This window comes from Phyllostomus discolor, chromosome 1, assembly GCF_004126475.2.
Source record: "Phyllostomus discolor isolate MPI-MPIP mPhyDis1 chromosome 1, mPhyDis1.pri.v3, whole genome shotgun sequence".
NCBI classification, from domain to species: Eukaryota; Metazoa; Chordata; class Mammalia; order Chiroptera; family Phyllostomidae; genus Phyllostomus; species Phyllostomus discolor.
In genome coordinates, this window is record NC_040903.2 from 176,629,581 (window position 1) to 176,642,749 (window position 13,169).

Sequence of the window (13,169 nt, forward strand, 5' to 3'; positions counted from 1 at the left end):
AGAAATTACTTTTCATTTTTGTTTATGGATGAATGTGATGCGTCCATCTGTTAATTGAAATGTGAGGATTAAAATTATGAAACGTTAGCTCAGATTGGCAAAGCTAAAATTGCTTTGCTTTGCTTCTTGGGTGAGTGAATTCTAGTCATCAACTTTTTAGCACAAGCTGTGGAAAGCTTACGATACCTAGGAGGCAAGGGGTGATAGCTTGGTAGTGAGCTTCGCTTAACTCAGCAGGTTCCCGTTAACCACATACTTTCCTGACTGGTGTGAGATCAGAGGTTGAGAATGGGGGAAGGTAGAAATAATATTTATTCTTCTGTTACTGGTATGTATTCCTGCCTTCTGTCTGCTAACAGTCTCATGAGGGAGAAAGGCTGGGCTTTTTTTTTTTAAACCACAGTTGGTTCCCATTTTTGCTGGTCTACTTTGTAACTTTGAGTTATACATGACAGTCTCTTCCAAGTGTCCACGAACTACCTACAGCTCTCATGCCAAATTCAGCTTACTGCTTGCTTTTTGTAAAGAAAGCTTTAACACAGTACCGCCCTTGCTGGGTAGCCCAGTTGGTTAGAGCATCATCCTGATATGCCAAGATTGTGGGTTTAATCCCCCATTGAGGCACATACAAGAATCAACCAATGAATGCACAAATAAGAAGAACAGCAAGCTGATGTTTCTCTCCCTTTCTTTCTCTCTCAAAATTATTCTAAAAAATTACACGGTACTGTATACACAAACACAATGGGTACGTGTAAAACCAGGGAAACCTGAGTAAACCCTGTAAATTGCAGCAGCATCGATTTCCTGGTTGTGATATTGTATTACAGTACTACCATTCAGGGGAACTGGGTGAAGCATACAGAAAATCTCCCTGTGTATTACATATGTATATATGTAACATATATTAATATAGATATATATATTTTAAAGATTTTATTTATTTTTAGAGAGGGAAGGGAGGGAGAAGGAGAGAGAGAGAAACATCAATGTGTGGTTGCTGGGGGTCATGGCCTGCAACCCAGGCATGTACCCTGACTGGGAATCGAACCTGCGACACTTTGGTTCTCAGCCTGTGCTCAATCCACTGAGCTATGCCAGCCAGGGCTAATATATTTTTAATATATATAGTTTTTTTTACTTCTTGTGAATCAAATAAGTATTTCAAAATAAAAAAATGAAATTAAAAAACAAGTTTTATGGGGTCACGGTCATACCCACTTGTTTGCAGATTGCCTATGGCAGCTTTAGCCCTCCAGTGGTGCAGTGGAAGAGTTGTGACAGTTGCAGCAAAGGCCACATGGCCCACAAAGTGACAAATATTTAGCATCTGGTCCTTTACAGAAAAAATGTGCGAACCTCTGACCTATGCCAGTGAGGGCTGTATCTGACACTGAGCACCTTCAGTCAGCCAGCCAGCACTGACTAAGCGCCTTCTCTGATATTAGGCACAGTGGGACCACTCTGCAACCCACACAAGACATGAACAAAGTAGGAACTTGGTATTGTGTGTGGCCATATTATGTGTGATGTAAGGAAGAATTCAGTTGTGCCAAAAATACATTTAGAGAGTAAGAGGTGTACAAGGTATGAATTTGATGATTCAAGCAGTATGTGAAAGTGGCGCTTACAATCTTACTATCACTGCAGAAAGATGAGCAGCAACTCAGAGGTAGAAGGTTATGTGTCATGGGTGGGGCAAAGAGGTAGGGCAGAGGACAAATTATAAACTGTGGAAATACACAATTAGAGGTCATCTGATATAATGCCTTCGTTCTACATTCATGGCCCTCACTTTATAATTTATGCATACTTCTGTACAGTAATGATAATAGCAAAATAATAGCAACAATTTACACTATGTGCCAGTTGCTCTTACATATATTAACTTTTTAAATCCTTACAACAGCCCTATGAGGTAGGTAAGATTCTCATTTTATAGATGATGAAACCAAAATATAGAGAAATTAAGTGACTTACCCATCAGACGTCAGAGACTAAGCTCTTTACTGCTGTGTCTCTCACTATATATCTAAGTAATCTGTGTTGCTCCAAATCTAAAGTATGATCTTCACAGGGGCAAGATTTATTCTGCCCATTCTCAGTATCCAGCCCCTCATGCAGTGCTAAATGAGTGAATTCATAAATACTGCATTTCAAATATGACTCTTTCACTAATTATAAGCAAACTATTTTTTTCATACTAAGTACCTTACTTTCATTATAGTGTATGGAAGACCCCCAAATTACTCAGCTACAGATAGCTAGGGTACTCAAATACTGAAAACAAAATAAACCATTTCCCAGACAGGACACATGCCTGAGTTGCAGGCTAGGTCCCTGGCAAGGGGCCCCCAAGAGACAGCCACACACTGATGTTTCTCTCTCCATCTTTCTCCCTCCCTTCTCCTCTCTCTAAAAATAAATAAAATCTTTAAAAAGAAAGGAAAAGAAACCAAAGGAATAGTCCTGCATGTGCAGATTACTTCATTCTCCTATAACCTGAAGTGTAAGATACAAGAAAATGATAATTAGAAAAATGACAGGGAGCTCTTCTAAGATCCTGAAGCATTAAAAAATAATCATAATAACAACCTATGGGCACATTAAGTAGTAAGCATGTAGGAGACTTGGAAAGTCGTTGACTGGGGAGGGGACTGAGACCCGGAGGGTGAAGTGGAGCATTCAAGGACACGTCGCCCTTCGGAGCCGGCCGGCTGGCTTCTACAGACGTTTCAGTTCAAAGATAAAAGAGTTTCCAACTCCATTTCGAAAAGACTTCATTCAGAAGGATTACAAAAGAGATCCAGAAGGCTTTGGGGGCTTTTATTAAATTAAACCATGTCTCATAAATTCTAATTACTAAAAAGGTTACTCTGTTTTAAAGATAGAAGTCCCTGAAACTGGAACCCACTCTTCAGTCACTGTGATTTGCTTACTGTAATTTTTAAATCACATATAAAAGTTTGACATTTTTATGAATAACTGAAGATTTGAAAAAAGTGTTACCCAAATATGTGTTTCTTGGGATCAGAAAGTCAACCTAATTTTAATCTCCTGAACAATTTTTTTCTACCCAGGCTTTTTCTATCCTTGGAAATTATCTTCATCCGAATAAGACCTCCTATGCACATTACAGAACCCAACTCGACTGGCCATGCACGTGCAGTGATGGCAGTGGCCTGGCGATTGTTGGAGGAAGTTCCCATTTACTGAGCTTTCCACGTGGCATGTGCTGAATGCAGCACATCACATGGACCCATATAATCTTCACACAATCCCACAAGGAATACATGTTATTATGACCATTGTTTTGCAGATGAGGAAACCAGAGGTGGAATCACCTGAACCAGCCCAGGGTTTGGGTTGGCGAGTACTGAGAGTCAAGATTTCATTAGGACATCAGCTTCTAGTTTCTTGTATTAGAGGTTAGGTTATTTGGACCAAGTCTTCTGCTGAAAATGCTAGTTAAAATAATTTTTAAATGATCTCAAATGTACTGAAGAGCTAAAAAGATGATGGGGAACTCTCAGGACAATTTTCAGATGGAATACTGCGACAGAGGAGAAAGCGGAATACTGGAGCACCAGAACCACTTACTCCTGAGAGCATTTTCCTGTATCACAGCTGTGCCCTAACGCAGAGGGTCTTTCCCGTATCGGGCTGCGAGCCTGAGGACTTGCCCTCGGTGTGCGAGCAAACCAGAGCTAAAGCTGCCTCACCTCTCCCAGTCCCAGTGAATGGAAATGAAGGCTTCTTGGAAGTAGGAAAGCAGGCTAAAAAGGGTAAGGGGGGACAGTTGAAGCCATAGACTAACTCTGGCATGGATTTGCACTCTGGGTATTTGTATGCGTGTCCTGAGTTGCAAAAGGAGCTTGTGTCATGCTTAGAACTTGGTTTGAGGTGGGCATACCCATCTTAGGCCTCAGAGAACCTCTCTAATGTTTTTTTCAAGAGCAAACTCGAGCAATTAGTCAGAAAACCAGGCACACTAGGAACAAAGCAACTTGAAAAAGAGCCAGCAGGGGCAGCAGACAGCAGAAACAGCTGCACACGGACTTCAGACCACACATTACAAGTGACATAGTAGAACTACTAGATTAAAATATAAAACTCACTATTTGGTAGCACACTGGACATAGCAGAAGAGAGGGTTGGTGAGCTGAAAGACAAGCGGTGCTGCAGCCGTCTGACGTCAGACCCTTGCTCAGCCAGTGTGCCCTGCTACCCACACAGGGGTCATCTCAGCCTAAAACAAATTCCCCCCAAGTCTGATAACATATTTTGATTTCATACTGACCTCAAGTATTTGTACATACTTTCATAACTTTCTGAGTAGCTTAATGAAACAAATTCCTGTATCAGAAGAGATAAGGGATGTACCTTAGTATCTTCCTGCTTTGGGCAAGTAAACCCAAGGGCATTGTGCTGTAAACGGAGACAGTTGTGGAGTGAGTTAACTAACTATGGGCCGGGGGTCCATGCCAGGTCACAGAGGACAGCTGTAAAGAGTGAGTACGTGTGCCCACTCAGAGCCACTGCCCTTCGAAGACCCTCTGGAAACTGCTTTTTATCTCATCACCACTCCTTACTGTTACTGGAAAGAACAGACCAGGGTTTGGTCACCTGGACACTTAACCTTCAGTGCCGAAGCCCTTCAGATGAGAGTTGTGTTTTCCCTATTATTTAGCTTTCCATGTCAGAAAGTGACTCAGCTTGAGCTTGCCAGCCCCGAAGTATCCATCAGAGGCCTTCTACCAGTAGTGTTATACCCGGTGGATGGCTTTGTTTTGCTTTAAAGGGGAGAGGCAGACCAAGCCACCTTGGCCTCAAGTGCGAGGTCAGCTTTGAATTTTCCAGCCTCAGGCTGCCAACTCCTGGCTTTATAAATCTAGAACATACTGGAGCCTAACTTATGGCTGTGTCAGATTCAGGGGCCTGAGCGCATTGCCCAGTCCCTACCCTCTGTGTGAATTCTGTAGGGTAACCTGAAGAGCTGGTTTTGCCAAGCACTTGTACTTGAGTACCGCATCCCGACAGTAATCTTGTTTTGTGAGCTACTTGTAAGAGTGATGTCTCCACTGAGAGGCTGTCAGAATCGTGTCCTTAAAGAGCTAGTTCTCTTATTTGCTGCCTGGTATCTGTGACCATTATCACCTTTTTTCTTTTTTAATTTAATTTTTCTACGCTTTATTTTTAGCTAACAGATTGCACTTGTTTGGTTGTTTGGTGAGCAAATCTTATGAATGTGTTTAATATTACCATTGGTCCTGCCAAAGTATTTTGTGTGTGGGTTCCACTTTTATTTGTTTTGTCTGTACTCTGCCTGAAATACTATATACTGGAAACTGTCAGCTAATGGAATGAAGGAAGGAAAGGCAAGGGAGAAGAGACAAAGAGAAAGGCCACATTTGGTTATTTCTTTAAGAATTCTGGAGGACATTAGGACTTTCATGTTTCCCAGAATTCTTGATGGACACCAATAGCAATATAAGGGGAGTTACATTAGCAGAACACTGCAGGGAACACCCAGTAGTAATTAGTTCATACTTAAAACCAAATGTGCAGTAAGCATGTATGCATGCCTTCAGTCAGCACACACTGATCATGTACCAGCCATGTGCCAGGCATGATACCAGCTATGAGATGAGTAAGACACTCTCCTTACCACATAAGAGAAACAGACTAGCAAATGGATGGTTACAACACAGTGCGATAAATTAACATTAAAGTTATAAACAACTTTTTAATGAAGTAGAACGGCAGGAATTTGTAATGCTCCCTGAGGAGTAGAGGAAGTTTTCACCAAAGAAAGGTGGCCTGTGACTAGGGCCCATAAGAGAAACATCCACTAAGCAGAAAAGAGGAAGGTAGGTCATTGCCTCTTCAGGGAACATGAAAATATTTAGTGACTGGAGCTGAGTGTACCAAAGAATCACCCAGAGAAATTATTTTTTAAAATGATGATCCCCAGAGCCACCCCAGAGATTCTGATTCTGGAGGTTCATTTGTAATAAGCACCTCAGGCAGTTCTGTGACGGCTAGTCTCAAGACTGCATTTTGAGAAATACCGACCAGACCCATACTAGCGTGTGGCTTTTCTGACTGTTAGTTCGGGGGCAGTTTGCCACACTGGAAAGAACCCTGATACTGCAATCAGACATACCCGGGTGTGAATCCTGGCTGTGTTCCTGCACAGTACACTGCATGCCAACCCATAGCTGTACACTTTGGCAAGTCAGTTAATTTACTAAGCCTCAGTTTTTGTATCTGTAAAATGAGAGCAATATAAGTAACTTTGCAAGATTTTTCTGAAGTATAGAGTATGCAAAGTATCTAGCTCAGTATTGGGCACATGTCTTACTAGATGGCAATTAAGTGGTAACTATTGCCCTCCTTATATAGAGGCTGTGAATTAAACCTCTCTGTGCCCCATTTTTCTCATCTGTTAAGTGGGTATGGTAAGAGCACCAGTCTGTGTATTTATGAATTTGAAGTAAGACATGCATGAAAAGCACTTAAAATGATGCCTAGCACATGGAAAGTCTTCAATAAATGCACAATGATATTTTTGATATTGATGATGAAGATGTTGTTACTCTTATAACTAGCTGCCTAGTTCCTTATGAATATATCCTAGAATCTCTTGAACTAGCAAGAGTTGGATAGTGGGTTCATTCATATATGAACAAGAAACTTGAGAAATGATGGGTGTGGGGGATTAGAACACAAAGGAAAAAGTGGTAGGGGATTGGAATGACCATGTCTATTAGCAGCTGGGAGAAATGATCACATGATCCACGGCCCTTGGGAAGAATTATTCTTGGTAGGAAAGGGGTTTTACAAATTAAAGAAATAAATAAAGGAAGGGAAATAAGACAATCCATCTTCTACCTCAGGGCAGGGTTTTATGTAATTTTATGGAAAGTGGTCCCAGGAGAAGACAGCAAGTACATTGAGGAGCCTGGTAGGTGGGAGTACGGAGGCAGTTACAAAGTTTTGGATCCCTGCTCAGCCAACTCCCCAAAATGCAGGACTGTGCCAACTCACCTGAGAGCATCCGACCCACGTCTTCCACGCCCCCGGCGTACCTCCTGCTGGTGAAGGGTGGACGCCCGCTTCCTCCATCTCCAGTGGAGCAGGCTGCCCCCGACCGCGTTTGTTACTCTTAAAGGACTTGCATGAGATTGCCTGAAGGGTGATGGCTATGGCGGCTGCCAGAAACTCCAGGGACAGCACAGAGAGTATGAGGCTGTCCTGAGGGGTCCAAGAGATGTGGGTTGTGATCCCAGCCCTGCTCTGCTTAGCTCTGTAACCGTAAGCAACCATTCTACCTCCATGAGACTTACTCACCGTTCCTGTGGTCATTCAAAAGACTGCTATGAAGTACCCTACTGAATGCCAAACCCTGGAGGGCCAGAGAGAGAACAGGCAGGAAGCACCCACTTCAGTATGAAGTCATTCTATTGAAGTCGAGACTGTGGGTGTACCGATTTTCTAGACCAGGTGTTTGCTCTACATCTTGAACGGAGGACCTCCAGTCCCAAACGGACCTTTCAAACTGTTCATTCACATCAACAGACACCCTGATACATGGAATAAAATGTTAAACAGGTGAATCTGGGCAAAGCAAATTTGAGTGATCTTTGTAGTCATCTTAATCTTTCAACTTTCCTAAAATTTGAAAGTATTTCCAAATAAAAAGATTTAAAAATTTTTAAATGAAAGAATTTCTAGTGATCCACACCCATCTCCCAAAATGCGAATTACTGATAATGTATAATGTTGTGTAATTTGTCACTCCACAACCAAGACCCCCTACATCTGGAGCAAGAGGACCTGGATTCAAGTCTTGAGTTGTTCCCCGACCTTGGACTTTGCCTCAGTGTCTTCACTAATCTGCATCTGCATTTTCTTCACCCATAAAATAAATATAAGGTTTTCCTCAAAGGGCTTTGTGAGGATTCAGTGAGATTGTAGTTATTTATGATCTATATAATTTCTATATTTTATCTATATAACACACAGCATATAAAATCACTTTGTTCTTCATGAGGGCCGTGCAGATGTTGCTACAGAGCACCTTATGCTGCAGCTGAGCCCATGCCAGTGTGTGTGTGTGATCCCTGGGGTCATTTCTATCAACTCACGAGCTCCCTTCTGTTTTCTTACAGCCTGAAAGAATTTCAGGGGAGCAGTATGGAATCCATTCTGATGTGTGGAGCTTAGGAATCTCTTTCATGGAGGTAGGTATTTAGTAAGTAGATGTCTCTATGTATATCTGTAGCAATACGAGGGGGGACCCCAAAAATGGAATTACCTTCTGGAGGGTGGGCCCCTTCCAGGTGAGTGTTCTAGGAACCCATCTGTATCAGTGTACCAACTGGTATTGTTGTGAGAGGCTGCTTTCAGCTTCAGTGAATTTTTTTCAAAGATTCTTTCAAGGCATTTGCCCATTTCCTGATGGGTAATTTACAAGTGCACCTGCCCACACCATGCTGCGTGTTCAGCAGTTTAGACCAAACGGCATGACCCCCATGCCCCACCCTCCCTATTCACCCAATCTCACCTCTAGCTACTTTTTCTTGTTTCCCCAGACTTAAAAACTAAAATCTCCAGTTATGTATACATGTGTGTCCACAGAGTTTAAAGTCATAATTTTGATATACTTGCAAGGCTTGTGAACCAACTGTTCTAAAGTGCTGTTTCTCACAGATCACCTATATAAAAGTTAACCTAGAGTGCTTCTTAAAAATACAGCTTCCCAGACTCCATCCAAAACCAATTAAGTTCATGTCTCTAAGAATCTGCATTGTTAACATGCTACACAAATCTGGAAACCCTGTGTTCTTAAAGAGAGAGTTCAGAAAAACTCTGTCATGGTAGCCTGGCTGGAATGCATGTATAACTTCCCAAGGTGATTACTTTAAAGAGCACAGCCATACTCATTTGGATGTATAAGTTCTATATGGTTGTTTAGAAAGAAAAAAGCCTCCTTGTTCCAACATAATCATATCATACATTGCAGATGGGGTGTGATCTGATCTGGGGGAGGATAATGGGTATGTATTTAACACAATTTTATGTCTTTACTGTTTATAGCTATATTTAGAATGGCTTTCTCTCAGTGTACTACCTGTAGCCCCACGTATTCTCTGAAGGTTTCTAAACCATGGCCCTTGATCTCTAAGGAAATGCATATAGTTTAGATTGGAAGAACACCTGGACTGTTGTGGATTACAGTGTGGCAGAGTCTGCATACTCATAAATGCTTCAAGGCTTGTTTCTCACACACATTGACTCAGGTATAGGAAGACTTTAAAAAGTTGAAAGGACTGCTTAAATAAGATCATGGGTAGGGTTGTATTCACACTTATATCACCTTTCTTCGGTCAAGTGCTTTTTCTGTGATTTTTATAATGCATGAATGCAGCTGAATTTGTAAGGAAATACCTTCAGATTCAATTCACTGGCACTATGGGAAGAAAGCAAAAATGAGGTAGTCAATGTTTATTAAACCATATTCTTCTACTTCTTCATAAGAGGTCATCTAAGAGAAAATTTGATATGTGTGCATCAGCATATTGGTTAGCCATAATAGTAGACAGATGCTCAAAACTGAGTCTCCCAACAGAACACTGAAGGGATTGTTCCGGTAGCCTGTTTTGGGGGAAACTAGTGCTTTTAATATGTGGGGCTCAGGCCTTGCTGTTACATAGTTTCCCTTTGCATGTGCTAAGTCATTGTCCCTGAATGTATTTAATGAATGACCAGATAGAGTGCGGCACCGTTGTGACGCTGCATGGGTAGAGATATGAATCCTAGATTAGGAGTGGAAGACCTAGATTGCAGTTCCAGCTCTACCACCGGTTTTCTAGGGGCCCTGTGCGAGCCTCACTTTGGGCCTCAGCATCTTCACCTGTAAAGTAATGATCTCTCAGCTCCTTTCCAGACTAATGTTCTTTGACTCTAAGCAGTCTGCTGTCGTCTCTCTTTAACCTGCTGCGGCAACTCTAGAGTTGCGTCACTAGACGGTGTATACCCTAGCATGGCGTAGTCTGCAGAGGCATAGCAGTACTGTGAGAGAGCATAACTAAGGGATTTCAGATTCAGAGCACATATAAATATTCACCATTCACTCCTTCCACAGTTATCTCTTCTTTCGTGTATTGAGGTTCTGTTATGTCTGCTGATGGGCAATGCGATGTGGTACTAAACAGACATCCCAGACTTGACTCTCATAGAGCTGCACTTGGTGAGGGTGGGGGGTGAGGAGGACAGAAATCATTTGCCGTTCCACCTATGCGTGGATTCACTGGTTGATTCTTTTATGTGCCCTGACCAGGGATCAAACCCACAACCTTTGCCTATTGGGACAATGCCTTAACCAGCTGAGCTATCCGTTCAGGGCCTGTTTATCCTCACTTTTAAAAACAAGATTCCCTTCCTGTGTTTGCACTCTGAAGAATATAAACATTCATTCATTCAATAATAATTATTTTGGCAATTATCGCGTGCTAGGCCTTGGAAAGTGGCACACCCAAAGCTGACAAAAACCTGCTCTGACAGAGAAGACAGACACCTAACACCCAGAACAGTGTGACGAGGCTTCAGGAGGATGTGTGTGGAGGGCTCTGAGTCATAGACAGTGGGTGGGTGAAGCGGTTCTCAAAGGAGTTGACAGCTGAGTCGGGCTGGCCTAGAGGGGAGTTTGCCACTGGGAGAAGGAGGAAAAGATAGAGGAGCCCCTCCCCATCCCCCTGCACTCTCATCTCTGTAAACTCTTTAGGGGAGATCACTTGTCAAAATATGCAAGGCCTCAGGTGGGCCATTTTACCACCTATTTGTGTGGATGCCTTCCTCCAAGTGTTTTAACTCAATCAGTTTATTCCTCAAAGGTGCTAGGGGTAAAGAAAAAATAGGATAAAACTACAGGAAACTGAGCAAAGGAGTTTTCCTGAAATTATACAAGAATCAAATAGGGGCAAAATGGGAACTAGAGTTTTCTACCTCCGCCTAGCAACCCCCAACCCTCACCCCTGCAATTGCATAACCTCTTGACCCATCGCTGAGGTTTGGTGATGCAGAAATCAGAAGGTGGCCTTCACTGTTTTAAACTCCTAACATAACGAGGTTCACCCCCTGCTTGCCTGCCTCATACTGCCTCTTCCCTTGTTAATGTGCTGCCACTGTCCCCATGGGGAATCATAACAAGGCCTCTCGCCACACTCTTTCATAAAAGATGATGCTACATGCCACTAAAATGTGCCATTTAAAAAGTCACACGCAGGTACATTTGTGCCTTAAGCAAAGAACCTTTAATATCAGGCTATCTTTTATCTAGGGACAGAACTGCCCCATCTCCACAGTTCAGCATCCCTCTGTTCGTGAGATAAAGTGGGTCTCTTCCAGAATCTTGTCAGCTGTGTGTAACATTTGGAGTTGGCAGAAGTAACAGGAAAATGGAAATTACCCTTTAGAAGGGAAAAAATGAGATTGTCCAGCTTGACTAGAGCAGGGAAGAATTTGGCCCCTTTCTGTGTTTTTGGCTTATAGTTTTCAACTCAGATCTTTGAATGTGTTGTAGTTCTCCGTGTGCGGATTAGTTATGGAATCGTATGTGCGGTTTAGCGGCGCACATTGTCACGGGGAAGAGAACCCGGCTGGACTTGAACCTTCATGATAGGAATTAGTATGGAAATGCAAAAGAAAAACGAAATAAGACCCGCTAACAAGGGTACAAAGTTCCTGAAGTAGGACAAACTGGGAGGATTAATCCTGCCCCCAGAATTTTTGACTCTTCTAGAAAACTCCTCATGGTTCAGTTGACTCGGTCTATTCACCCCACTGGTTGCTACTCAAGACTTCAGAGCTAAACTTTAAAATGAAAATGAGTTTGGTACACAGTAAGGGCTTTGTTTTACCAAGCTTGGTTATTTTATTTAAGTCTTCAGGGTGGGCAATACCTAAAAGATTTTAAGGCACAATTTTTTTAATTCCATGGGCAGCTCAGTGTTTCCCACACTGGTATCCCACAGTGTGTTGAGGCGGGAGTCCCACTGCTGTGTTTCGCTCATCAGTCACTCCGTGGATATTTTTGTGTCACTTGAGTCACAACAGATCTGTAGGTGGGAGGCAAACAGTCATAGTTAGTTGTAAAAGCTAGGTTTTCAATTGACCTTTCTTGGGTCAAAACACAAGTGAACAATACACCCTTCTCTAGCCTTGCATTTGCAGTACCCAGGACGATGCCTATACATTTAAAAAGGCACCAGACCAGTCCTGTAATGTTCTCAGTATGCTCTACAAGTCCATGTTCTGGTGTGTGGTTCTGTCTGGTGGGTCATTATAAACCCTGTTAAGATTGGCGGTAGGTAACCTTCAGACAGGCTTTTCCGCAGGAGTCCCTCAGAAGGCCCCACCTTTAACATGCGCATTTTGCTCTTTTCACTTGGGTCCTTGCTCTTTCTTTCTGCTTTTGTTTGCCTTCTCTCGCTGTCAGTCTCTCAAGTCTGAGATGTAGAACAGTCCGGCTCGATGTGTTTGGTTAATTGGAGCGTCACCTAGTCCTCTGAGACCGCTCTTCGGCATGATCGCTGCTTTACTGAAGTGGTTTGAATGATGTGTTAAACGATGAAAGCAAGGCCCATGGCTTAGACAAACATCTCTAGATAGGTGAAGAGCATGCTCAGAGAGCCAGAAAAGGTCATTGTCATCAAAGTAACACCATCTTCTGAAGAGTTCTGTGGGTTCTATTATTTTGACAGAGTTTTTCTTCTGAATTTTAGAATTACCTTTACCAAATTAAAAGTAAATCCATGGAATAATTACTGTGCTGTTCACTGTACATGAAATATCATTTTTTTCTTCATCTCCTTAAGATTTAAACACCCATACTTCATGAGTCCAACCCTGATCTCTCCAGCTGAAAATAATATCTTCTCCTGACCTTCACCCACATCTTCACTGTGGCTTGTGGATTTTCCATTTTGTGTTGTAATTACGTCATAGTTCCTTATGATCAGGTTCACACGGATTCTCTCTACGTCTCCTGCACTCTCTAGTGCAGTTCCACTGCCCTAGTGGGTACTTATTCAGAAAAATCTTTTTGGCTTGATTTTTTCCCATACTTTTATAATGGTTTTAAAGCAGTTTCTGAGTAATAAGTA

General features: G+C 42.3%; 1 protein-coding gene across 10 annotated transcripts in view; it reads left to right on the forward strand.

Annotated features, from left to right (window-relative positions):
• Positions 1–13,169, forward strand: part of MAP2K5 (mitogen-activated protein kinase kinase 5) — a 254,584-nt gene that overhangs the window by 152,623 nt on the left and 88,792 nt on the right. For all 10 annotated transcript variants that reach the window (XM_036009526.1, XM_036009501.1, XM_036009506.1 and 7 more), the window contains one exon: positions 8,175–8,246. In XM_036009526.1, the coding sequence (XP_035865419.1) occupies positions 8,175–8,246 (72 nt within the window). The remainder of the gene's footprint in view (positions 1–8,174; positions 8,247–13,169) is intronic.